Source organism: Lemur catta, chromosome X, assembly GCF_020740605.2.
Source record: "Lemur catta isolate mLemCat1 chromosome X, mLemCat1.pri, whole genome shotgun sequence".
Lineage (NCBI taxonomy): Eukaryota > Metazoa > Chordata > Mammalia > Primates > Lemuridae > Lemur > Lemur catta.
The window spans coordinates 7,006,777-7,031,037 of record NC_059155.1 but is presented as its reverse complement, the minus strand read 5'-3'; the positions used below and the strand labels follow the sequence as shown (position 1 = coordinate 7,031,037).

At 54.5% G+C, this 24,261-nt stretch overlaps 3 protein-coding genes across 4 annotated transcripts; all 3 read left to right on the top strand.

Annotated features, from left to right (window-relative positions):
- The first annotated feature begins 452 nt into the window (after nucleotides 1–452).
- Nucleotides 453–9,055, top strand: FAM3A (FAM3 metabolism regulating signaling molecule A). The gene is made up of 10 exons (XM_045538254.1): nucleotides 453–667; nucleotides 999–1,076; nucleotides 2,600–2,713; nucleotides 3,317–3,340; nucleotides 5,838–5,961; nucleotides 6,071–6,129; nucleotides 6,611–6,661; nucleotides 7,016–7,100; nucleotides 7,177–7,303; nucleotides 8,242–9,055. The coding sequence occupies exons 2-10, from the start codon at nucleotides 1,064–1,066 to the stop codon at nucleotides 8,335–8,337; spliced, it is 693 nt and encodes a 230-aa protein (XP_045394210.1). The 5' UTR covers nucleotides 453–667; nucleotides 999–1,063; the 3' UTR covers nucleotides 8,338–9,055.
- A 6,590-nt stretch (nucleotides 9,056–15,645) lies between these two features.
- SLC10A3 (solute carrier family 10 member 3) lies at nucleotides 15,646–19,509 on the top strand. 2 transcript variants are annotated; one of them, XM_045538244.1, is made up of 2 exons: nucleotides 15,646–16,034; nucleotides 17,712–19,509. In XM_045538244.1, exon 2 carries the CDS (start codon nucleotides 17,854–17,856, stop codon nucleotides 19,285–19,287), a length of 1,434 nt encoding a protein of 477 aa, XP_045394200.1. In that variant the 5' UTR covers nucleotides 15,646–16,034; nucleotides 17,712–17,853; the 3' UTR covers nucleotides 19,288–19,509. The 2 variants fall into 2 exon arrangements, with proteins under 2 accessions (XP_045394200.1, XP_045394201.1); XM_045538245.1 differs by having other exon boundaries at nucleotides 15,646–16,384.
- A 660-nt stretch (nucleotides 19,510–20,169) lies between these two features.
- Nucleotides 20,170–23,107, top strand: UBL4A (ubiquitin like 4A). Its single transcript, XM_045538256.1, has 4 exons — nucleotides 20,170–20,290; nucleotides 20,493–20,598; nucleotides 20,854–21,062; nucleotides 21,180–23,107. The coding sequence occupies exons 1-4, from the start codon at nucleotides 20,243–20,245 to the stop codon at nucleotides 21,288–21,290; spliced, it is 474 nt and encodes a 157-aa protein (XP_045394212.1). The 5' UTR covers nucleotides 20,170–20,242; the 3' UTR covers nucleotides 21,291–23,107.
- The last annotated feature ends 1,154 nt before the right edge of the window (nucleotides 23,108–24,261 follow it).

Sequence of the window (24,261 nt, the reverse complement as noted above, 5' to 3'; positions counted from 1 at the left end):
CTAAGAGCTTTCAAGTGTGTCCAAGGAGCGCTTCCGACGCCTCTCCTGTTATAAGAGTGACCCTTGAGGCAGCAGGCACGCGCTTCTACACAGACAACAGACTGCAAGGCGCTTCTGTACCTCCCTGGTTTTTAAAAAGCACATATGTCAACTTTGGAACAATTTCTCATCGTGCCTCCAGATCCATCTAACCCCTTCCCACGCCTCAGAAATCTGACATTAGGGCTCGAGCGGAGATCCACCCCTACAAGCCCACGTAGGCGGAGATCTCGCACCCAACAGGTGTCCGAGGGGGACTTCTGGGGCGGGGCATAAGCAGGATGGGGGGGCCAACCCTCCCATTCTGCGACCTGAGGCTGTCAGGGCGCGCTGCAGAGGCGGAGCCGGCGGGGGGAGGGGCCCGATAAGGCCCCTCCCACTCGGCGGCTGGAGCGAAAGCTAGAGGCGGGCCTGGAGGTGGGGCCTGCGCAGAGCCCGGCAACTGGGCTGCGCGGCCCCAGCCGATGACAGGGGTGGTGTCGGCCGGCTGTGGCCTCTCCCCGGGCCGCCATTCCCGGGCCTTCCTGACCCCTCTGCGCAGCTCCCCTTCCTCCTGTCGCCGAGCGGAGCGGGGCCACCGGCCCGACAGGGCACCTCCCTGACCGAGCCCACGTCTCCCCACGGCCAGGCAAGTCCCCAGCAGGCCCGGCCTGCGTCGCCGGCCCCCAGGACCGGAGAAACCCTCCGAGTCCCGGGCCTCCCACGAGAGGGGCCCAAGTCCGGGAAAACTACTTCCACGTCCGAGCCCTGGAGGCTCCTGTGGGCACGATCGTGAGCTGATAGGATCCTTGGGCCCCTCCAGGCCAGGCAGAGTTTCTCTCGCGTTCCTGAGGAGCCTAGACCGGCCAGGTGGTTGGATGAACAAATGGTAGTACCGATCGCGCCCCCCGCAGCAGGGGCCCAGCACAGGTTTCCGCCTGACTCCCACCCAAACCTGCTCTTCCGCTTTGTTCCCCCAGAGCGCACGGTCCCCAAACAGTACACCTGCCGGCGGTCCCAGCCCAACCCAGCGGGAGGAGTGGACATGAGGTTGGCAGGTGGGTGGCTTCCACAACGAGCAGGAAGGACTTGAAAAGGGAACCTGGCTGGAGGCTCAGGTGTCCCGACATCTGTGTCTGGAGGGTCTCGGGTGGACCACTGGGTTTGATTTTGGAAATGGAGGACTGTGCACAAACATTCATTCTGTGACCTTGAGTAAATCCTTTCACCTCTGAGGACTTTAGTTCCCCGAGCTATGACATAAGGATCAGTATAGTCAGTTATCTCCCAAACCCAAATAGCGGGCTGGCTGCTTTCTGGAAAATGAGTAGTGAGAGAGAGGGGGCGGGGAGTCAGCCGAGGTGGGGAGGCGTGGTCTTAGAGAGGAACTGATAGAAGTGGCTGTGGGGTTGGGTGTGAACCGGATGACAGCCCTGGTGAGAATGACAGCCCTGGTGAGAGCTGGACAACTAAGACAAGATCCTTGGGGAGGGATAAGCTGGGTGGGATGGAGCATAGAACTCAAGAATTGGAGTTCAGACCTGCTGAGGTAGCAGCTTTATGGAGCTGGCAAATGAGGAACTGGCTGGCATGAGTTCAAGAGAAGTCAAAGCTGGAACTAGAAAATAGGTGGTCAATTCAAGATTTGGGAGTAGATGAGATCATCTAAAAAGAGTATGGGTAGAGAAGGCAGCCTGGGACAGAAGTCTGGGAGTGTCCAGCTTTTAAGGGGAGGTAGAGAAAGGCACTCTAACCAAGGAGAATGAGTATGCAGAGAGGTCAGGTCAGGAGAGTGTGGTATCAGTAGAGAAGTGTGTCTGTCAAGACATGGGCAGCCCACTGAGAGGTCGAGGAAGATGAGGGCTGACAGGTGACCAGGGGCAATGACACCATGAAGATCATCGGTGGCCTTGGCAACATGCTATGTTCCTGGGGTGGTGGATGCAAGGCCACATTGGAGCAGGTTGGGGAAAGATTGGGAGGTGAGATGTTGGAAAGAGTGAGCATAGATGACTTTCAAAAGGTTTGACAAGGGAAGAGGAAGGTTAGGGGAGTGAGGATGGGGATGAGGTTTTGAAGGAGAACTTTATCTTTGATTTCTTAAGATGGGAGGTGTTGAATATACAGGAGAAAGAGCAAGGTAGAGAGGGATCCAGCTCACGACAGGTGAAGGGACTGGTATTAACAAGGAGTAGGGACCCTTTCTATCGGAACAGGAGGAAAGGAGAGGCGGATGGGGGGCACAAGTACATTGGAAGTCTCAGAGGCAGGAAGTAGAAGGGGTTTCTGGGGAAGGGCTGGAGCCCCTCTGGAGCAGGGAGTTCTGGAAGTCCCCTGTAAACCTGCCAGGGAGAGCCAAACCTGGCAGGCTTTGGCTTTGAAGTCGGTTTCCTACTTTCGCCTGCCCGGGAGCTTGAGTCTCCCTCTCAGGCCTGGTGGATGGCTATAGGTCCCCACCCTCCTGTCCTCCAGTCACTTCTTCCCAAGTGGAAGGGGAGACCTGGTCATCACAGGCTGTGGGTTCATTCTGAAGTTACCTGGCGTCTGAGGTGGGCTTGCCCCATGTCTGTCCTGCCTCTAGGCCCCCTCCGCATTGTGGCCCTAGTCGTCACTGTGGGTCTCACCTGGATCGTAGTCAGCATCCTCCTGGGTGGGCCTGGCAGTGGCTTTCCTCGCATCCAGCAACTCTTCACCAGTGAGTGTGGGACCCTTCCTTGCCCTGCTATGGAGTTCACCACCAGGGTGGCTGCCTGGGCCTGTGGCTGAGGCTTGAGGGGTGGGGGGTGGCTTGGGTTTTCTTTCGCCTCCCTGGCAGGCTACCTCCAGCTGTCCCCAGTCTGTCTCCTGGCATCAAGTGCAGCCTTCTCCCACCACCCAGTTTCTCCAGCAGGGAATGCCAACACTCGATAATTAGAATTCTGTGCCTGATCAAAGTCAGCAGGGTCAGAGTGAGGGGCAGGGAGGCTTCCACTGAGCGTTGGGAACGATGCCCTAGTTGCTCCCGCAGGCTTTCTGCTAGACTCTGAGCTGGGGAGTGGACTCTATACTTTGTCGACTGGTAATAGGTCACCTGTGTACTGTTTACAATTCCAATTCACCCTTTTCCTGGAGTAGGGAGTTTTCCATCTGAACATGATTTAGACTTGAGCAGATAGTATGCCAAGGTCAGCCTCTCTTAGCCCCTGGCTGCTGAGCCTGACAGCTCCTCCACTTTGAGTTTGTGGTATAGGGCCAGGGTGCCCTGCTGCAGGCTCCAGGAGGCCTCCACGCTAACAGAAACAACTCTTTGTATCCACAGGCCCAGAGAGCTCAGTGACTGCAGGTAAGGCTCCTGTCACCTCCATGCTCCTCCCTTGTGCCCATCCCTCATACTGTCTTTGTAACAGGCCTGCCTGCCCCCTAGTCCTCCAGGGTTTCTATTCTCCGTTAATTCCTCCCCGAACTAGCTATCACAGCCCAGCAGGGCTGCCTGCGTGCTGTGAACCTAGAAAACAAGTTACCTGCTGCCAGAATGCAATGGGCAGGCAGGCGTAGGATAGAAATTGGAAGGAAAAAAACAGGTCACCAGTCCCAAGCAAGTCCAGAACCCAGCAGGAAAAATTCTATTAGGTTCAAGGCCAGAGAAGACTCCTCTGTGGCCTGATGCTCTGTCCTCTGGGCCTGCTGGGGTGATGACATTTTCTGAAATGGGAAACAGTCCCACTCTCTGGGCCTGTGCCCTCTCTGGCCTCTGCATCCATGGCTCTCCCTTTGGAGTCACCCTTCTTTCCTTTCGTCCCATCTCTGTTCCTTTCAGTCCAGGGTGGCAGTGTTTCTGCTGGCGTAAAATTCTCTCAAACCTTATTGGTCTCTTGTGCAGTGCATGGGGGTCCATGCTATGCATAAGAGACTCTTCTATGGATCCCCCGTGGATAGCCTGGTCTCTGTTCCAAACTTCTGCCAAGAGGCTTGAGTGGATCCACAAGTCACAGGCTTCATCTCTTTAGCAAACGCCCAGCCAGCCACAGCCCTGGTGTTCTCTCCAGAGGCTGCCTTCTCATCTTTTGCAATATGAGATTAGGCTGAAGGTTTTCTAAATCTTCACATTCCGGTTCCTTCATGCTTAACAGTTCCTCAATTCCTTGTTCTCTCTTCTATCACATTTTACTGTAAACAGCAGGGAGAAATCAGGCCACGCCTTCAAACCTTTGCTTGGAAATGTTCTCAGCTAAATATCCAAGTTCAGCGCTTACAAGTCCTGCTTTCTACGAAACACTAGAACACAAGTTGGCCGGGTTCTTTGCCACTTTATAACAAGGATCACCTTTCCTCCAGTGTCTAGTAGCATGTTCCCCATTTCCCGCTGAGACCTAACCAAAGGCACCTTTAACATGCATATTTCTAGCAGCATTCTATTCATGATAATGTATGTATTCTCTACGATGATAGAAGCTTTCTCTATTGTTCTCCTTTCTGCTTTCTGAGCCCTTAACAGAATTGCCTTTAATGTCTATTTCTACCAACAGTCTCTTAAAGGCAATCTAGATTTTTCTAACATGCACCTCAAAGGTCTACAGCCTTGCTATGGTTTGAATGTACCCTCCAAAACTCATGTTGAAATTTAATTATCAATGTAATGGTTTTAGGGGGTGGGGCCTTTAAGAGGTGATTAGGTCATGAGGGGTAAGCATCATGTGTGGATTAATGCCTATGTCATGGGAGTGGGTTAGTTATCACAGAAGTTCAACCTTCTTTTTCTCTTTGTCTTGTGTGAGTGCTTCTGCCTTCTGCCCTTCTGCCATGGGATGACCCTCACTAGATGCCGGCACCATGCATTTGGGCTTCCCAGCCTCCAGAACCACAAGCCAAATAAATCTCTTTTCCTTATAAATTACCCCATTAGTGCCTTCTGTTATAGCAGCAGAAAATGGACTGAGACGAGCCTCACCTCATTACCCAGTTCCAAAGTCATTTCCACATATTTTAGGTATTTGTTACATAAGTACCCTACTTCCTGGTACTAAACTCTGTATCAATTTTCTGGAGCTGCTGTAACGAAGTATCACAAGCTGGGTGGCTTAAACAACAGAAATTTATTCTCTTGCAACTCTGGAAGCTGAAGTCTGAAATCGAGGTACCAGTAGGGCTACACTCTCTCTCTGAAAGCTCTAGAGGAGGTTCCTTCCTTGCCTCTCCTAGCTTCTGGTAGCTCCAGGCATACCCTGGCCTGTGGCTGCATCATTCTATTCTCTGCCTTCATTGTCACACACCTGTCTTCCCTCTGCGTGTGTCTGTGTCTTCTCTTCTCATGAGGACATCAGTCATGTTGCATTAAGGGCCCAACCTACTCCAGTATGACCTCATCTTAATTTATCTGAAAAGGCCCTATTTCCAAACAAGGTCATATTTTGAGGTACTGGGGTTAGGACTTCAACATATCTTTGGTGCAGAAACAGTTCAACCTGTAACAGAGGCCACCCCATCCCCGGCCCCCGTGGAAACCAGGGGACTGGCAACACCCCACACCCTCCTTGCCGGCGAGCAGTCTGGCTGCGTGCCCCAGCCTGACTTTCTCCACCCCTTCGTTCCCTCATCCTCCTTTCTCTTCTCCCACCAGTAGCAGAAAAGCCTTCTCCCTGAGGTTCCTGTCACCTCACCAGCAGGACATAGTATCTATGGAAGTTTCCCTAGCCTTGGCCTGAGCTGTGTTCCCCTCACATGCTAGTTCCCTTCTCTGTGGTCACTTGTTGAACCCTGTGGGCTGGTCCTGACCTCCACCTGTCAGATCTCAGGTGACCCCAGGGCCAGGTCCATGGGTCACACCTGCTGTCCCTGCCCAGAGCCACGGGCCAGGAAGTACAAGTGCGGTCTACCCCAGCCGTGTCCTGAGGAGCACCTGGCCTTCCGCATGGTCAGCGGGGCTGCCAACGTCATTGGGCCTAAGATCTGCCTCGAGGACAAGATGTGAGCTCCCTGGGATGACTGGGGGTTGGGGAGAGGCATGGGGGATTCCAGGGCAGGTCTGTGAGGGGGAGTGGAGATGTGCCCACACGAGGTCTCATTCCCCTGCCAGGCTCATGAGCAGTGTCAAGGACAATGTGGGTCGTGGGCTGAACATCGCCCTGGTGAATGGTGAGTCCTCTGTGCTGAGGGGTCAGAGAGGTGGGAGCTGTGCCATGACCTGCCACCCTCCTTCCCACCCCCACCCCAGGAGGCTTCTGGATATATGCCCTCCCCTGCCCTCCCCTTCAGGAACTCCCAGGGAGGCCTGGGAAAGAGTCTGCAAGCTGAAGGCTCCACAGAGGAAGTGACTCAGTGAACAAAAGCATGATATCAGTAAAGAACCAGAAGATTCTAGGAGATTGGAGGGTGTTTCATGGGGAGTCCCTGGAAGGTCCCAAATGCCAGACAGAGGCTCTGTGGCTTTGAGTGGGATGTAGCTGTCTGAACAAGGAGAATATGGGGGGATGTCTGAAAAGCTTCCAGAAGGGCTGTATCCAATTGCCACCCACCTGCTGTGTCCTGAGCCTGGCCTGGGGTGCTGAGGTGCTAGGGTACAGTTGCCCTGGCAGCTCACCCAGCAGGGCCCCTCCCTCCCTTCCTCTTGATTCAGGGGTCAGCGGTGAGCTCATTGAGGCCCGGGCCTTTGACATGTGGGCCGGAGGTGAGTGGCAGCCACGATCTCTTGCTTTGTGACTGAGTGTCGTTGCCCTGAAATGCTGCTCTGCGTCCATGCACTCGTCCATGCGCTTGGGGCTTCTCAAGGGCATCCTTGGGTTCAAAGAAGCCTGGGGGAGGGGCAAGATCACCATCTTTGTCTAGAGGCTGTGTATGGTCATGGGGACACCCCTAGCTTCTCATACCAGTTTATCCCTGCACTTACGGTGACCCTTGGTGGGGCACGTCCCAGGCCCAATCCCTACGTGAGTTTCCTCATTTGGAGAACAGAGGCTGGTGGGAGAGGGGTGCTCAGTGGTACCTGATACTCCATGTTCCATGGGACCTGCCCACCCCCCAGATGTCAACGATCTGTTGAAGTTTATTCGGCCGCTGCACGAAGGCACTCTGGTGTTTGTGGCATCCTACGACGACCCAGCCACCAAGTAAGTGCTTGCCAAGGCCGGCCCCAGCCTTGGCCTTCTATAGTGACTGCTCATTTTTTTCCCTTCTGTGCTTCAGGATGAATGAAGAGACCAGAAAGCTTTTCAGCGATCTGGGCAGCAGGAATGCCAAGGAGCTGGCTTTCCGGGACAGCTGGGTGTTTGTGGGGGCCAAGGGCGTGCAAAACAAGAGCCCCTTTGAGCAGGTATGGTGGAGAGCCTGGCACGTCTGCCTGCCAGCCTGGGCGGCCTGTCTGCCCCTTCTCCTCGCGTCCCACCAGATTCCTCTCTGTTGACACCACAGCCTTCTCTGAATTCTGCCCCACCTGTGTCCCATCATCCCCATCCGGGATGGTGCTGGCCCCCCTTGCCATCTGTGCAGGGAGGGGCAGTAACTTTGACCTTCCCTGTCCAATATGTATTTCACCCTCAAGAGTCTTTAAACAGCGACGTTTTCATGTTGACAAGACTCACAACCGAACACCTTCCTCCCAAACATCTTCAGGGTGCTCAGTCCTGGCCTGATCCTCCAGAAACCCTGTATCCCTGATTCGCACTGCACGTCCTTCTCCTGCCAGCCCTGGCTTTCCTCTGGGGCCGTCAGGCCCTGTGCCAAGAGGGCTCTGTCCTCACCTTTAGGAGGCTCCCAGCCTGGCGAAAACCACGGTACTCCCAAGCCCTGATCTCCACCACATGCAAACAGGCTGCTCCAGTGATTTCTGGAAGGCTCTGGCTACCAAATGAGCAGCTCAAGTCCCACCCCCTCAAAAAATGCCCCCTCTGGCCTTGTTCTTGCTGTAGCTTCCAGCAGCTCCCCGCGGGTCGAGTGAGGGTTGCAGACACCCCCCCCTGCCCACACACACACACACATACACACACACACACACACACACACACACACACACACACGCCTTCTTGGTGCGTGCCAGGCCCACATAAGTGCAAAGAAGTTGATCCACCACTCCACCTGCAAGGGGACGGGCCAGTGCAGTTGTTGCCGTTTTTCCCTGGGACAGGCAAGGGGGCGAGTGCCCCAAGAGCACACAGGTGGTCGACATGGCATAAGGGGACTGAAAGCCTGGGCCCTGGCCTGCTTCTGTCTCAGAGGACTGAGGCCATGACTTCCTGCCCCCCTGGCCCGCAGCATGTGAAGAACAGTAAACACACCAACAAGTACGAAGGCTGGCCCGAGGCGCTGGAGATGGAAGGCTGCATCCCACGGAGGAGCACGGCCAGCTAGCACAGCGGGGTGCCAGGACCAGGCCCAGGGAGGCCCAGGCTGAGGGAGGCGCATGCACTGCCCAGCGGGCGGCAGGTGGCGGCACCGGTGCAGGGCTGAGCCCCACACCCCACGCCCGGGTGGGAGCGCTCCCTTGCCCCAACACAGCAGGGCTCTGAGGTGGTGACCAGAGTGTGGCCTCAAAGTGGTGGGGGCTGTAGGGGCCGGCTCTGTCACACTTTGTCACATGAGCCCAGGTGCCCATCTCTTTCTTTTCCTTAAGCTGCTCCCCTTGGTCAGTCCCCACTCAGCCCTTTCCTCCTCTGTCCCTCATGCCATCTCCTTCCCAGTTCCCAAGTGTCCTAGCTGGAAGGGCCCTGGGTGCTCACCCTCTGTACAAGTCGGGTAGCTGCACCTGGCAGGTTGGGGCATCTTCCAGAGCCTCTCCCAGAGCCACGCACTGCGCTGCAGGCTAAACCGGTTTCCAGTGTGATTCCTTCTGGTGAGTCAAGCCTGCTGGCCACTCTGTGAGCCTGCCTGCCTCCTGCCTGGCACTCAGCAGGAAGGGGCCCCTTTGGAGCAGGCTAGCCTGGGGTGGTGGGGTAGCTGGAGCCTGATCACAGTCCCTAACGCAGCGCGTGGTGGCTCCTGCAGTTTGTCAGAGGGCCCACCTTCTAGATGACCTCTTAATAAATTGATGGCCCCCAATGGAATAAAGTGCATTCAGATGTTGTCATCAGTGGACAGTCAGGGGTGGTGGTGTCCTGTGGGGATGGATGGGGACAAGCCCCGTAGGTTCAGTCAACCTGCCCCCATGGCTTTAGCAGACAGCCTTTGTCTCCAGGGCTCCTGCCCCGACAGGCTGTGGCTGAGATGTGAGACAAGTGGTGGGTAGAGCAGCTCCCCAGTTGGCACCACCCTAGCTCTGCCTGGGAGAGAGGGTTCTGCAGTCTGGGGCCGCAGGAAACTCGCCGACTCCAGACCCAGCATGGGTGCCTCGCCCTTACCCCCTGCCTCCTTCAAGAGCTAGTGTGTCTGCCACAGACTTTGGCTGCCTTTGAAGTCAGGGCTGTGAAGTGTCAAGTCACGTGGGCTATTTGGCATCTCAAAGATGGGAGGAATCGGGCATCATGGTAATCTGAGGTGCCAGTCAGGCATCCTCTAGGCCGTGTCGGGAGCAAAGGACTTAAGAATCCTGCCCTGGCAATGGGCTTCCCGAGCCTTTGACTCCTAGAAGTTAAGTGCTGCCTGTGCCACGGAGAGTTCAGAGGGCAAACAAAACATCAAGAAATGAAAGGTTGTTTTTTTTGTTTATTTGTTTGTTTTTTGTTTGGTTTTTTTTTTGTTGTTGTTGTTTTTTTTTTTTTTGGTGGAGAGGGACAAAGTCTTGCTTTGTCACCCAGGCTGGAGTACAGTGCTACAATCATAGCTTACTGCAGCCTCAAATTCCTGGGCTCAAGTGATCCTTCTGCCTTGGCCTCCCAAAGTGCTGGGACTACAGGGCTGAGCCACCGCAGCCAGCCAAGAAATAAACGTATTTAAGAAGCCAGCAGGGTCGACTTAGGTGCCTAGGAGGACAGGCTCACCAGGGAGGAGGTGAGCGCGAGGCCAGGACTGCAAAGGCTGAGCAAGAGGAGTGAGGAGGGCCCATTTATTTCACTTGCTCTGCAGATGGTGATCACAGCAGCCAGCACCCAGCCCGGACTCTGAGCCCACCACATTATACATGTGTTCCTTTTTTAAGTAGACTTTCTTTTTTAGAGCCATTTTCAGTTCACAGCAAAACTGAGAAAAAGTACAGAGAGCTCCCCTATACCCCAACAACCCCCAGTGCCCCATTTGTCCACACTGATGAGCTTGCACTGGTGCTTCAGTGGCATCCAAAACCCATACTTGACATCAGGGTCTGCTCTGGGTGTTGCACATCCTATGGATTTTGGCAAAAATGTGTAATGACATGTACCATTATAGTATCGTACATATATTCATTTTTTTAAGCCTCATATGGGCTGGGCATGGTGGCTCACGCCTGTAATCCTAGCACTCTGGGAGGTCAAGGTGGGCTGATCATTTGAGGTCAGGAGTTTGAGAACAGCCTGAGCAAGAGTGAGACCCCGTCTCTACCAAAAATAGAAAAATTAGCCGGGCCTGGTGTGCACCTGTCCTCCCAGCTACTCAGGAGGCTGAGGCAGGAGGATTGCTTGAGCTCAGGAGTTTGAGGTTGCAGAGCTATGATAACGCCACTGCACTCTAGCTGGGGTGACAGAGCGAGACTCTGTCTCCAAAACAAACAAACAACAACAAAAAAACATATTATGGAAAATAACAAACATCTTCAGAAGTAGAAAAGTATACAGACAGCCCCCTGTATTTGTGCATTCCACTTCTAGGGATTCAACCAATCACAGACTGAAAATATTTTTAAAAAACACACACACAACTATAAAAACAATACAATGTATCAGCTATCTGCATAGCAGTCACATTATATTGGTTATGATAAGTAACCTAGAGATGATTTAAACTATATGGGAAGATAAGAGGATGTGTTAGGTTATATGCAAATATTATGCCATTTTATATCAAGGACTGGGACATCCATGGATTTTGGTATCCCCAGAGGGTCTGAAGACCAATCTTCCCCAGATACTAAGGGTCCACTGTAATCAACTTTGATGTACCCATCACCCGTCTTCCGCAGTGATCAACACATGGCCAATGTTGTCTCATCTGCACGCCCCACAGTCCTGATATGTTAAATCAAATCTCAGCTTAGTTCTTCCATCGATACTTTGATTATACTGAAGTTACCTTCACAGTCCTCACAACAACCCTAGCAAGGAAGTACTGCCATTGGCCCCACTGCACAAAAAAGGTAAAGGTCTCTGGTGAGCACAGGGGAGTTTCCATGGAGTGGGAGATTAGGAGCCAGATAAGTAGAATTCCACAAGTTTATAGATTGCCCCCAAGTGAAACAGAACCTCACTGAAGGTCCACACTGCAAGGCTGGGCGGGGCATGGACCCCACTGTACCTCTCAAACAACTACTGTGATTGCCCCATCTTCCTCCATTTGTTCACTCAGTTCATTTGTTCACCAAACATTCACCAAGTGCTTGCATTGGCCCAGGTACTGTGCTGCACACCAGGAACACGGGAGTAAGCCACAGTGACAACCCCTACCTTCTCATTGGGCTGCACCCTCACAGGGGGTCACCAGCATCACAGAGATGGAAAGAGTATGCCAGTTGTATCCCCTACTTGGCCCAACACAGGCTGGAAAGCTGCTGCGGCGCAGCACAGCCTGCCTGACTTACCGCACGGAGGTGAAGCCCTCTAGCTCCTGCGCGCCTGCTTTGCCAGGGCGCTGCCCTCAGGCCTACCCTTTAGGAGTGAGGACATCCTCAGTTACAAGTGCCAGAATTCAAACTCAAACTGGCATAAGCAAAAAAAAAAAAAAAAAATGGGGAGTGGCATGCATTGTTCCTGTTACAGACCCTAAAGCTCACGGGTGACTCTAGCTCCAATAATGTCACCAGGACATGGGATATCTCCATCTCTTGCCTCTGCTTTTTTCTGCATTTGCTTCATTTTCTAACATACCATCTTCCCGGGTAGGGGGGCAATAATAGAAGTCCCAGTTTAGCAACTCCAGCAGAAAAGGGAGGGCTCTCACCTTCCTGTGAAAGTTGTCAGACTCAAAATGGAGTGACTTGTTTAAAAAAAGAAAGAAAGAAAAAGAAAAGCAAAACAGAGCTGAGGAAAGCCATGAAGGGAGGGTTCTCTTGCACAAATGCCTGATACTAGAAACTGCAAAAAACACGACCTTGCACAAAGGCTATCACAACCTTACACACACAAAAAAATATTTCTGTGAGGACATCTGCCCAGCAACTGTCTGTCCAAACTTGTACTGATGCCATTGTTGTTATTAATCCTTGTAGCCAGGGATAATTATCTCAAAACAATTATGTGATCCTCCTCATTTTTCCTTTAAAAAAAAACTTTGTCTTCCTTTACCTCCCTGAATATGCACATAGTTTGCTATGGCACATGTATTCCCATTGCGGTGCTCTATTCCTGAATAAATATCATTTTCTTTTAGAGTCTCCCTCTCTGTTATTTACGATGACATTCTCAACAGTTCCAGTACAAGTTCCTGGGGACTAATTCTCACTGGTCCAGGTTGGATTATGGGCTTATCCTCACACTACTCTGAGTGGCTCTGACTGGCTACACTTGGGCATGTGCCCACCCCAGGGACCAGCATTAGGGTGATCCACATGCAAATCATGTGTTCTGAGAGCAGAGGAGGGATGGGTCCCCCCCAAAAAATAGAAGCACTGTGACCTAATGCTGGGCAGGCAAAAACGACAGCTGTCACTACACTTCCCTGTAAATACTAAGTGCACCCCATATTTGTGCATATACTCACATACGCCTTCCATGCCTACTACTTATTTATCACAGAGTATTCCTGGAGGCCCCTGCCTGAAGAGCAGGAAGTAGGCATTCCTCTCAGGGTCCCCACTGTGATCTTATTACATAATACAGTGGCAGGTCTCCCATCTGAAGTGCATTTATATTGTTTCCACTGTTGCTATCATTTATTTGTTCCATCTGTCCTCTCAGTCCAGATGACTTCTCATTTGAAACTAGGTATCCTTGCCTCATTCGTAGAGCCCTTCCTCCTTCTCTTCTGGGGTAAATTATTAATCCCCTAAACCCGCCACAAACGTTCTCTGGCCTTTAATTTAGCAGTGCCCTTTTGCTGCAGACAAAGCCACCGAATTCTTCATGTCAGCCATCCCACCTGCCCACTGTGGCTTTTCAGGGAAGGCTCAAGTGATTGACGATAATGGAGAGTGGTCTTATGACTGCATTTGCTCTACTTGACCCCTGGCACACAATGGGAGTTGGTGGCTACCAAATGGCCAGGTCCAGGTGAGTTTCACTGACAGCATCAGGTAGGCCCCAAAGCACAGGCAATTGTAATATAGAAATTTCAGTTTCCTGGCCAGGCACAGTGGTTCACACCTATAATCCCAGCTACTCAGAAGGCTGAGGCAGGATAATCACTTGAGCCCAGGACTTTGAGGTTGCTGTGAGCGAGGCTGACGCCATGGCACTCTAGCCCAGGTGACACAGTGAGACTCTGTCTCAAAAAAAAAAAAAAAAAAAAAGTAGGTTTCCTCTAAGAGGAACACATCTTTTTGATTTCCCTTCCCTGGCTCTTCCAGCCCATCCCCCTTTTCCCTCTGGCCAATTTTACCCCATCCTCAGACAGGACAGCCCCTACCCCCACTGCCATTTTCCAAACTACAATATTCAGCCCCAGCATGTGCCAAGCCCAGCCCTCTCACCTGTCCTAGCTCTAAGTACTGCCTACTTACATCAGGACCCCTCAACCTCACTTAAGAGGGACAGTACCAACATTCTGGGATACCAAGTACAAACTCGCAAATCGCTTATGTCATACTGGTCCTGGGAGGCTAAAGAACAACCTTGAGCTATGGCTATGAATGTTTTTGTTTGAGACAGGATCTTCCACTGTAGCCTCGAACTCCTGGGCTCAAGTGATCCTCCCACCTCGGCCTCTCAAAGTGCTAGGATTACAGGCATGGGCCACCGCACCAGGCTTGCTGTGAATGTTTATGATCATCCACACATGAAATCCTTTTGAGCATGCACCCCCAACATGTGTATATTTGCTTGCATGTCATACGCATGTACTAATTTGAACTTTATAGAACACACAGAAAAATAAACTTTTATAATAAATGTTTTAAAATAAATTTAAATATAAATTATTAATTTGAAAAATTAGAGATCCTATAGTTTTTGTTTGTTTGTTTGTTTGTTTGTTTTTAGGCAGAGTTTCGCTCCAGTCACCCTGGCTAGAATGCAGCAGTGTAATTATAGCTCACTGCAACCTCCAACTCCTGGGGTCAAGCGATCCTCCTACCTCAGCCTCCTGAGTAGCTGGGACTACAGGAGCAGGCCAGAATGCCAGGCTAATTTTTCTACTTTTAGTAGAAACAGGGTCTCGTTCTTGCTCAGGCTGGTCTCGAACTCCTGAGCTCAACCGATCCTCCTGCCTCGGCCTCCCAAAGGGCTGGGATTACAGGCGTGAGCCACCGCACCCGGCCTACAGGTTGTTTTTTTTTCACACCCACAATGATGTGTCTTTTTTTTTGTTTGGTTTTGAGACAGAGTCTCACTCTGTTGCCCGGGCTAGAGTGCCTTGGCATCAACCTAGCTCACAGCAACCTCAAACTCCTGGGCTCAAGCAATCCTACTGCCTCAGCCTCCAAGTAGCTGGGACTACAGGCATGCACCACCATGCCTGGCTAATTTTTTCTATATATATTTTTAGCTGTCCATATAATTTCTTTCTATTTTTAGTAGAGACGGGGTCTTGCTCTTGCTAAGGCTGGTCTCAAACTCCTGAGCTCAAACGATCCTGTCGCCTCGGCCTCCCAGAGTGCTGGGATTACAGGTGTAATTCACCGCGCACGACCAACAATGATGTGTCTTGTGCACCTCCCGGGGACAAGTACCTCCGACTTTGTGGACCACTGGCCTCCATCACAGTCGTCACATGAGGTTCTTTCCAGCTGCCCCAGCAACCTTTGGGAACACACAAATTCCTTTAAGTCTGCCCTTGTTTACTATCTTCCAGCTTTCCTTTCTACACTCTCCCACCACTGTTTTTTACATCCTTCTGCCTTCTGTTTCCATTCCTTTACCGTGAAGCCAAATAGTTCTGGAAGCTGAACAAGTTCACTTAACGTTCCACAGTATGGAAACATGCGCTCGGCCAATGCCTGAAGGAAAGGGGGAACTCGGCACGCAGCCTGGGGTCCAGGTCGGCTGGATTCGGCCCTCGGGCCTCAGGGCTGGGGACCCTGAGCAGTAGCGTAGCCATAACTCTAACCCCGGGCTCCCACCCGTAGCAGCAGCCCATGGGCGTCCCAGCCCTGCTAACACCCAACTCTGTGTCCCACTACCCCAGAGGTCGCAGCGTAATCGGGAATGGCTAGGGTCCCTTCCCGGAGCGGGTCGCCCTGGCGACGATGACAGATGGTTCAGATCCGCAGCGCAGGGCCGGACAAGTGAGCGCCCGACGCCAATCAGCAGCGACCCAGAAAGCAGCCAGCGCCGCGCGCCTGCGCCAGCTCGTCGCTCCCAGAACGTCACATCCGGTGGGAACCCAGCGCCGCCGCCAGAGGTCAGGAGGCCGCCGTGGGAGGGCGGGGTCCTGAGGCGCGGCGCGGGGCGGGGCTTAGGCGGGGCGGGGAGGGGCGGGGCTTCAGCGGGCGGGGCATGGCCCCAGCAGGCAGAGCTGGCTGGCGTCTGCCGGCCGGGCAGGCGCTGGCGCCCAGCTCAGGGGCTGCGGTGGCAGGTGGGAGCCGCTGGCCGGGAAGGGACGGGCAGGAGGCAGTTTCTGGCCCCGGCCCGGCTCCGCGATCGCCCACTCGGGCGCCTGGGCTCGGTGGGCCCGGCAGGGAAGGGCTGCCACCGCTGTGCATTCGCGAGGCCTGGCGTGGCTGCGGGACCCAAGAGTGGCGTAAGGGCCCACCCTCCGCCGACCCTGAGACCGCCCGAGCGGGTCGCCGGCCTGCCGCCTGTGAGGCGGCGGCGCGCCTTTCCTTCCTTCCCTCCCGGGTTCGGCCCGAGCTCTGCTTGTGACCCCTCCGTCAACCTCCAGACTCCCAGGTAGGGAGGAGCCCCGAACACTCGGCCGGTGTGGAAAAAGCATCTGGGCATGGATTCCCTTCCCTGCCTTGGTGTGCATCTGCTCAAACTCTTCTGACCCCTGAAGCAGAAATGGTGTGGAATCTGGGCTAAACCCTTATTGCAGGGACTCTAAGCCACCAACCCTACTGAAAAGATGGGCATGAGGTAGATGGCCCTCAGCCTTTCCCTGCTGACTGTTTCACACTACCCCAGTGGCTTCAGTCCTGGTGCTTCATCTTTTTCCCTCCACTTTGCCTCTCCTACTCCACTCTGGTTTTCCTGCCTCCCTCTTCAGTCATAAGACACAAGGCTGGGCCAAGGCCTCCAGGGTAAGTGACTCAAGCTCCAAGCCAGCAGAGGCCATGTCGTCCTGGGGTGGGGGTGGGGGAGACTTTCCCAGGGATGGGCATTTTGCTTACCCTGCCCTCTGCGCGCCACTTCCCCGTCTCCCCAGTCTCAGATGAGGGGAGGCCAGGGCCAAATACCGATAGGCTCTAGAGAGGCAGGCCCTCTTCCAGGACTGGGACACTACAGGGTGTGAGGCAACTGCCAGTAGTGATGGAAAACTGCTGTGTCCACATCCTGGTTGCCCCAGTTCTAGCAGATGATGTGATACTAGGCTGGTGGCTGCCAAAATTGAGAAATGGGGGCAGGCAAACCTCCTCCTTTCGCCCTGAGGCACTGCAATCCCCTAGAAACACTCATAGTCCTACTGGGAGTTTGGGGCTCTGGTAGGGGCACAGGTGGGCATGGGGAAAAGCTCCTGGAGTCCAAGCAGAGGCTCTCAGATGTGATACAGCAGCTCTAGGAGCTCAAATTCTGAGACTTCTAGAGAAGGGGGGAGCTCTGGCAGAAGGAGGAGAAGCCCTCAGTGGACATGTGGCTCTATTTGACTCACTCCTGCTGCCCCTTTTGGCAACTTCCCTGGGGAGGGGGTGCCTTCTTCCCACTAGGACCCGCATCTCATCACTATAGGACAGGTAGGGCAGTCCAAGTAGACACAACAGCACTGTTCCCAACTCTGTGTTGGTGGCAGACATCAGCCCCTTGGGCCTTGGGACTAGTGATCACCCACTGCCCACACCACTTTGCCAGCAACTTTGTGCCTGGCAAATGACACTCAACCCCCTAACCTACTCTCTGAAGGCCTCCCAGATCTGGCCCAAGCCAAAGTTAACCATCAGCACCATTTGTGCTTTTATCCATCTGGTCTCCTGGTCATCCCTGGGAAGCCTCTGGAAGATTTCATCCCCGCTGTGGTATTGCTGCAGCCTTACTGTAGCTCCAACTCGATGCCAGTGGGGAATAGGCTAGTGGTGACAAGACTGGGGACGGATCTCCTGAATCCCTTGGTATCAGGACATTTCTGTGAGGTGGGCAAGCCCAGGGAAATCAGCAAGTATAAGCAGGCTGAATGGGAACTTCTATCTGTAGGTGGCCCCTCTGGATGAGGGATAGGAAGCTTGAGGTGGCTGTGTGGGGGGAGAAGACAGCCAAATGGCACTCAAGGGCCAGCACTAGGCATTGCCTCTCCATTCCCAAGCTTGGGGTAAGGGGCCTTGCTAAGTCTTTTAGCAGTGGGCTTCCAGATCCCTGTGCTCCTGGGCTCACCACTACTTGCCCTCACCAGTGTCTCTGTGTCCCCTATGTCCTCAGGGAGAGCTCTGCCATCAAGGAAGACAGCACAGGACAAGGACCCACCCATGGACCCTTCCCTGGACAGCCCAACAGCACTAGTGGGGGTGCTCTCCTAAGTCGCACAAAGCCTGGGCACACCATCCATCCTTCGGGAAGAGTCATGGTGTTAAGGAGGGGCAGGGGCTGTTCCCAGCAGTGGCCTGGCCTGGGAAGGGGGGATGCTTGCACAGGCCCCCTAGGCATGCTCGGAGCTGCCCTGCTGCTCATCAGCCTGCCATGGGGGGCCCAAGGGACAGCCAGTGCTAACCTCAGCACAGCTCTGGGCCACACTGTGCCACTGACAGGAGGCTGCTACTTGAGCATTGGGGATGGTTCTGTGATGGAGTTTGAGTTTCCTGAGGAGAGTGAGGGCATCATCGTGATCTCGAGCCAGTACCCGGGCCAGGCCAATGGGACAGGGCCCGGCCCCACACTGAGGGTCACATCCCTGGACACAGAGGTGCTGACCATCAAGAATGTGAGTGCCATAAGCTGGGGCGGAGGGGGTGGCTTTGTGGTTAGCATCCACTCAGGTCTGGCTGGGCTGGCCCCACTCCACATCCAGCTCATGGACCCCCATGAGGCCCCGCCCATGCTGATCGAGGAGCGGAGAGATTTCTGCATCAAGGTGTCACCTGCTGAAGACACTCCTGCCACCCTCAGCACCAACCTGGCCCACTTCTCGGAGAACCCAATACTATACCTGCTCCTGCCTCTTATGTTTGTTAACAAGTGTTCATTTGGGTGCAAAGTGGAACTTGAGGTTCTGAAGGGGCTTGTGCAGAGCCCCCAGCCCATGCTGCTGGGCCTCCTTGGCCAGTTTCTGGTCATGCCCTTCTATGCTTTCCTGATGGCCAAGGTCTTCATGCTGCCCAAGGCCTTGGCTCTGGGCCTCATCATCACCTGCTCGTCACCTGGTGGCGGGGGGAGCTACCTCTTCAGCCTCCTTCTTGGAGGGGATGTCACCCTGGCCATCTCCATGACTTTCATCTCAACAGTGGCTGCCACCGGTTTCCTGCCACTGTCCTCGGCCATCTACAGCCGCCTGCTCAGCATCCATGAAACACTCCATGTGCCCATCTCCAAGATCCTGGGGACTCTGCTGTTCATCGCCATCCCCATAGCAGCGGGTGTTGTGATCAAGTCCAAGCTCCCCAAGTTCTCCCAGCTGCTGTTGCAGGTCATCAAGCCCTTCAGCTTTGTGCTCGTCCTGGGTGGCCTCTTCCTGGCCTACCGCATGGGGGTCTTCATCTTGGCAGGCGTCAGGCTACCCATCGTACTGGTGGGCCTCACAGTGCCCTTAGTTGGCCTTTTGGTGGGCCACTGCCTGGCTACGTGCCTGAAACTGCCAGTGGCTCAGCGGAGGACAGTAAGCATCGAGGTAGGGGTGCAAAACAGTCTGCTGGCCTTGGCCATGCTGCAGCTGTCCCTCCGCCGCCTTCAAGCTGACTATGCCTCCCAGGCCCCCTTCATTGTGGCACTGAGTGGCACCTCGGAGATGCTGGCCTTGGTCATTGGCCACTTCATCTATAGTAGCCTGTTCCCAGTTCCTTGAGGCCTCTGGGTCAAGCTTTCATCATCCCCCAGCCCTCACACTGTCCCCACAGTTCTTGTGTACCAAAGGCCTTTAGTTCTCATGCACTATGCACTCAGAAAAATCCAGGCTTATTTTTTTTACTGATTTTTTATTCTCCAGCTTTCAGTGCCAAAGAGGCCATGCTGATTTAGGTAGGTGGGCACTGCCCAGAAAATATATTTCAATAAAAGAGAGAAGCAAGCTTGGGTCCCTTCCAATCTTTGCCCTCTAGGGCCTGGGAGTAGGGGTAGGAAGAGTGTGCCTGGGTAGGTGTGGGCCAGGCTGGAGGAGCGGTTTGGGTGGCACGGTGACCCCTGCAAAGGCTTTCTCTATCAGCCTTCCTCCCCATGCATCCCCTCCCTGTAAGAGGTGGGCCTCTCTGTTCTAGAATGAGCAGTAGGAGGATGAAGGCAGAAGCCTGGCTCCGCTGTCTGCTTCCAAGCTCAGTTGGGTTTTTTGCAGCCAGACTGGAAAGGAGGTGGCAGAAGCCATCAGGCAGTGGGGCAACCTTGGCAGGGCTGGGCTACTGGCAGACGCACTGAGAGACAGAATCAGGGTTTGTGTTGACCTGCTCCACCAGTGGGCTGGGAACTTAGGGCGGGCCAGGCAGTCCGCGGGGGCTAGCGTACTTTCCGGTTCTTCCTTCTCCCATGCCCCAGCTCCCAGATGAAGCAAACTTGGTGCAACTCGTTCCTCCTCTCTGTCCCGGCAACCTGGACTGGCCACTTCTCCGCACCGTGGCCTGGGCTGGGGATCCGTTAGCTGGGCGGTCCCTGCGCGTCGGCTAGGCGGGACCCCAAAGGGACTCCTCCTCCTGGGGCGCGGCCCGGGGGCGGGGCCGCGGGGCGGGGCCGGGCGCGCGCTCGGGGCGGCGGCGCGCGGCGGGGGGCGGAAGGGGTGCGCGCCCGCCCTTGTGGACGCCGCCGCGGCCGCCATGCAGCTGACGGTGAAGGCGCTCCAGGGCCGCGAGTGCAGCCTGCAGGTAGGGTCCCCAAGCCCGAGCCACCGTGCACGGCTCGCTCACTCACCCGCTCCCGGCATAGGAACGAGCAGGGGTTGAGGGCGGGGACGGGGCGGGCTGGCCAGCCGGAGGCCGGGAAAGCTGCCCATAGGAGGGGAAGCGAGGGTTTCGCCGCCCCGGGGCCGCGGGCTCAACCCCTGCCTCCCCCCCTTGGCCTGGTCAGGTGCGGGAGGACGAGTTCGTGTCCACGCTGAAGCAGCTGGTCTCTGAGAAGCTGAACGTCCCCGTGCGCCAGCAACGGCTGCTGTTCAAGGGCAAGGCCCTGGCAGGTAACCAGGGAGAGGAGAATCCCAGGGAGCCCTGCAGGAAGTCGAGGGCCGGGGTGTGCAGGCCGAACTCAGGCGGCAGTGTGATGGGTTGGGGTGCTGGCTCCTGGTGCCAGGGCCCACTCGATCCTAGGAGAGGTGGCTGAATCCGCCACAGCCAGATGCTGCAGCGCTGTGCTCTGGCTGCCTGAGGAGGCATCACTTCCTGGGCCACCCCCGCAGCTGTGGGTAAGGAACCCATCTGTCTCTCTTTGGCAGATGGGAAACGACTGTCAGATTATAGCATCGGGCCCAATTCCAAGCTCAACCTAGTGGTCAAACCTCTGGAGAAGGTGTTACTGGAAGAAGGCACTGCCCGGAGACTGGCCGACTCCCCACCCCCGTATGTCTGGCAGCTGATCTCTAAAGTCTTGGCGCGCCACTTCAGTGCAGCAGATGCCAGCAGGGTCCTGGAACAACTGCAGAGGGTGAGAAGGGCAACCCTGGACATCCACTCCAGTCCCAGCTGCTCCCAGCCCCTGCCTCTGTTACAGTGTACCGCCCCCCACTGGCACCCCTGAATCTTCCTGGCCTTCTCTCCTCAGGATTACGAGAGGTCCCTGAGCCGCCTGACGCTGGATGACATCGAACGCTTGGCTAGCCGCTTTCTGCACCCGGAAGTGACTGAGGCTATGGAGAAGGGGTTCTCCAAGTAGCATTCTTGGAGTATGTGGAGGAGCCCAAGGCCAGGCCGCAGCTGCATGTTGCTTTAATGTGTTCTCATGTTGCAGTTTGGCTGGTAATAATAATAATAATAGCTGGCATGTATCCAGCTCTTGCTACCTGCTAGGCACCACTCAAATCACTTGACCTGGGTTCGCTCCCACACCCACAGAAGAGATGAGACAGCACAGTGGAGGCACCTAGCAATGAAGCGGGGAGCCAGCATCTGAGTCCAGCCAGCTTCTAGAAGTACCTCAGGGTGAGGAGGAAAAAGGGGCTGCTTAGAAGGCTGTTTGGAGGGATGGGCTTTAGCATTTCGCATTTAGCCCACCAAGAATAAACCCACAAGTGACTCCCTCCCAAGCCTGAGAGGGGAAGCAGCTGTCACCTGACCTCTGGCGGTCTAGCATAGCCCTCAGCTAACCTCTGCAGGAGGCCAAGTGACAGCCAGCCCTGGGCCTCCTCAGCTGCTGCAGCCAGCGTGCATTGGACAAATGGAAATGCAGGTCGGGGACTAAGGAGTCAGAAAGTCGTCCTAGCTCTGCGATGTGACTTCAGGCAAGTCCCTGTGCCACTTTGGTCCCCAAGCATTGACTATACAGTGAGGGCCACTCCTCTGACCTGAGTCAATGTCCTTCATCCTTACCCCAACCCAAGATGGGGAGTTTCTGCAATGATTCTCCCCCTTGTGTTCAGTAAACAAACTGAAGCCAAAAGTGAAGCAATAGCCAAGCATGGCCCGGAGATGAGGTGTCCTGGCCCTTGGTGACAGAGCTCTTCTCTGGTGCACCCTGTCTGCCTGTCTCCTCTTGAAAGTGAGTGGCTCTCACCCATTAGGGCTGATGGGTGACTCAGCAAGGCAGTGTCAGAGCTAGAGGACTGGGCCTGGGCCTCCACACCCGGCGCTCACCCACAGCATGGAAGATGGACGCTTCCCCTGCCACCTATATACAGGGGCTTTCACTTTGTGCACCCCCTCGTTGCCTGAGAGGAAACCTTGGGGTGCCAGGGAGGTGGCAGAAGCATGGGCTGGGTGGCACTGGTTCCTCCTTCACCCTGCCCTGCATGAGCACTAGAGATCATCTAAGCACCTGCTTCTCGGAGGAGGGCCCCTAGGGACAGCAGAGGCTGGAAGGAAGCCATGTGCAGGAGGACGCCGCTCCAGCTCCTCCACCCTCACCAAGGGAGCTGCTGTCAGTGTGGTCAGAGCTGCACCTGCCTTCCCTGCCCGAGGCCTTCCTGCCTGGGCCTTGGGGGGTGAACACTGGGTCCCTGAGCTGCAAAGATGGACAGAGGCCCAATGGGTGAAGGCTTTGAAGAGCAGACAAAATCCCCTGGTCTTCCCCGAGAGCTGAGGATATTATTACCCAGCAGAGACCGGATTAGGAGCACGTGTGGTCTGGCAGCTCAGACGATAAACTTACCAATGCTCTCGTTTATGTTGAATCAGGAAATTTATTTTGAAAACTTACGTAACACTAAAGGTGAATGTGAGACTGATTTCTATCCAAAAGGAACTATATTAGCTAGGCCGCTTTTGGTTTCTAATAATTGGTTTAACTATAAAGGAAATTGCTTTAATCAGTAAAGGAAATTTATTGGCTTATGAAACTGAAAAGTCCAGCAGTATCGGCAGCAGATGAACGATTTCAACAGATACCCAGTTTCTTCCTGCCTGCCTCTGCATTCTCCAGTATCTGCAGCTTCCACGGAATCCCTCGTTCACTGCCAGAGGAGCACCTTCTCTCCCTGTAGTGTAGCTTCTGTCTCAGATGACCCCAGCAAATAAACACTGTCATCTCATTGGTCAGACTGGCTTGTGTGTACAGTCATTTTGGCTGGCATGAGGGGGGTGCTTGTTAATTCCCCATCAGGGCTGGCTCCATGGAGCTAGCATGGGGACCACTTCCCTGGACACACGTGGGCTGCACAAGGGATGGCAACGTTCCGGGGGAGGGCTCAATGGTGTCCACAAACAGCAACTGTCCACTGCAGGGGACATGCATGTGTCAGAAAGATCAGGACCACCCTGGAGGTAGGGAATGAGGAAGAGCTGGAGGCAGCGAGCTCAGACAAGGGGAAGCATCTTTTGAGGCTTGCACTGGGCCAGGCCCTGTGCTGAATGTTTTCAAGGATGTTTAAACCTCCAACAAGGACTCATTATTCCCATTTTACAGGCAAAGAGACAGGTCCTAGAGATGGTTATTAAGTCCCTTGTGCCAGCACCTCCCAGCTGGAGGGTGACAGCGGCTGGAGGCCAAGTGGTTCAGAGACTCCCCTCAGCCAAAGAGAGACAGCTCTCCTGATGCACTCAGTGCGGTTGGCAAGCCGTGGAGAGTGGCTGCCTGTAGACGAGGGATTGTCCTAAGCCCTTTCTATGCAGAGCCGTTAGCTCATTTTTCAACTTTGCCCAACTGCCATCTGCTGGGAAGTGGAGGATCCAGGACTTGAACTCAGGCCTGGTCCAATTCCCAAGCCCTGGTAACTATGCTGCTCTGCAGCCTTTGATGATGTTTAGGAGTTCCCTATGGACAGGAAGTCCTAGAAGCTGTGAGGACAGATGAGGTGGCTTCCCAGAGAGTATGTGGCATGAAAAGAAGGGAGAGAACTGAGCCTTGAGGGACTCCACCAGCTAGAGATGAGACAGAGGTGGAGGGACTGGCGAAGGAGGCTGAGAAGTGTTTCCCAGAAACAAGACCACAGGGAGAGCCAAGGATGCACTTCCAGAAAAAGGTTGTCCAGTACTGCCAAGAGGTGAAGCGGGGGTAGGAGTTAGTGCTGGGTCACTGGCAATGTTGGGTGGGGAGGAAGCCACTGTATGGTAGGCTGGGGAGTGAGGGAAGATAAGGAGGCAGTGATAGTGACTGGGGACCCCTCATTCCAGAAGCTTGTTCCTGCAGCGGTGTGGAGAGACAGTGTTTGTTACTGATGTCATTGGTGGTGGTAAGCCATGAGGAGCTGTGG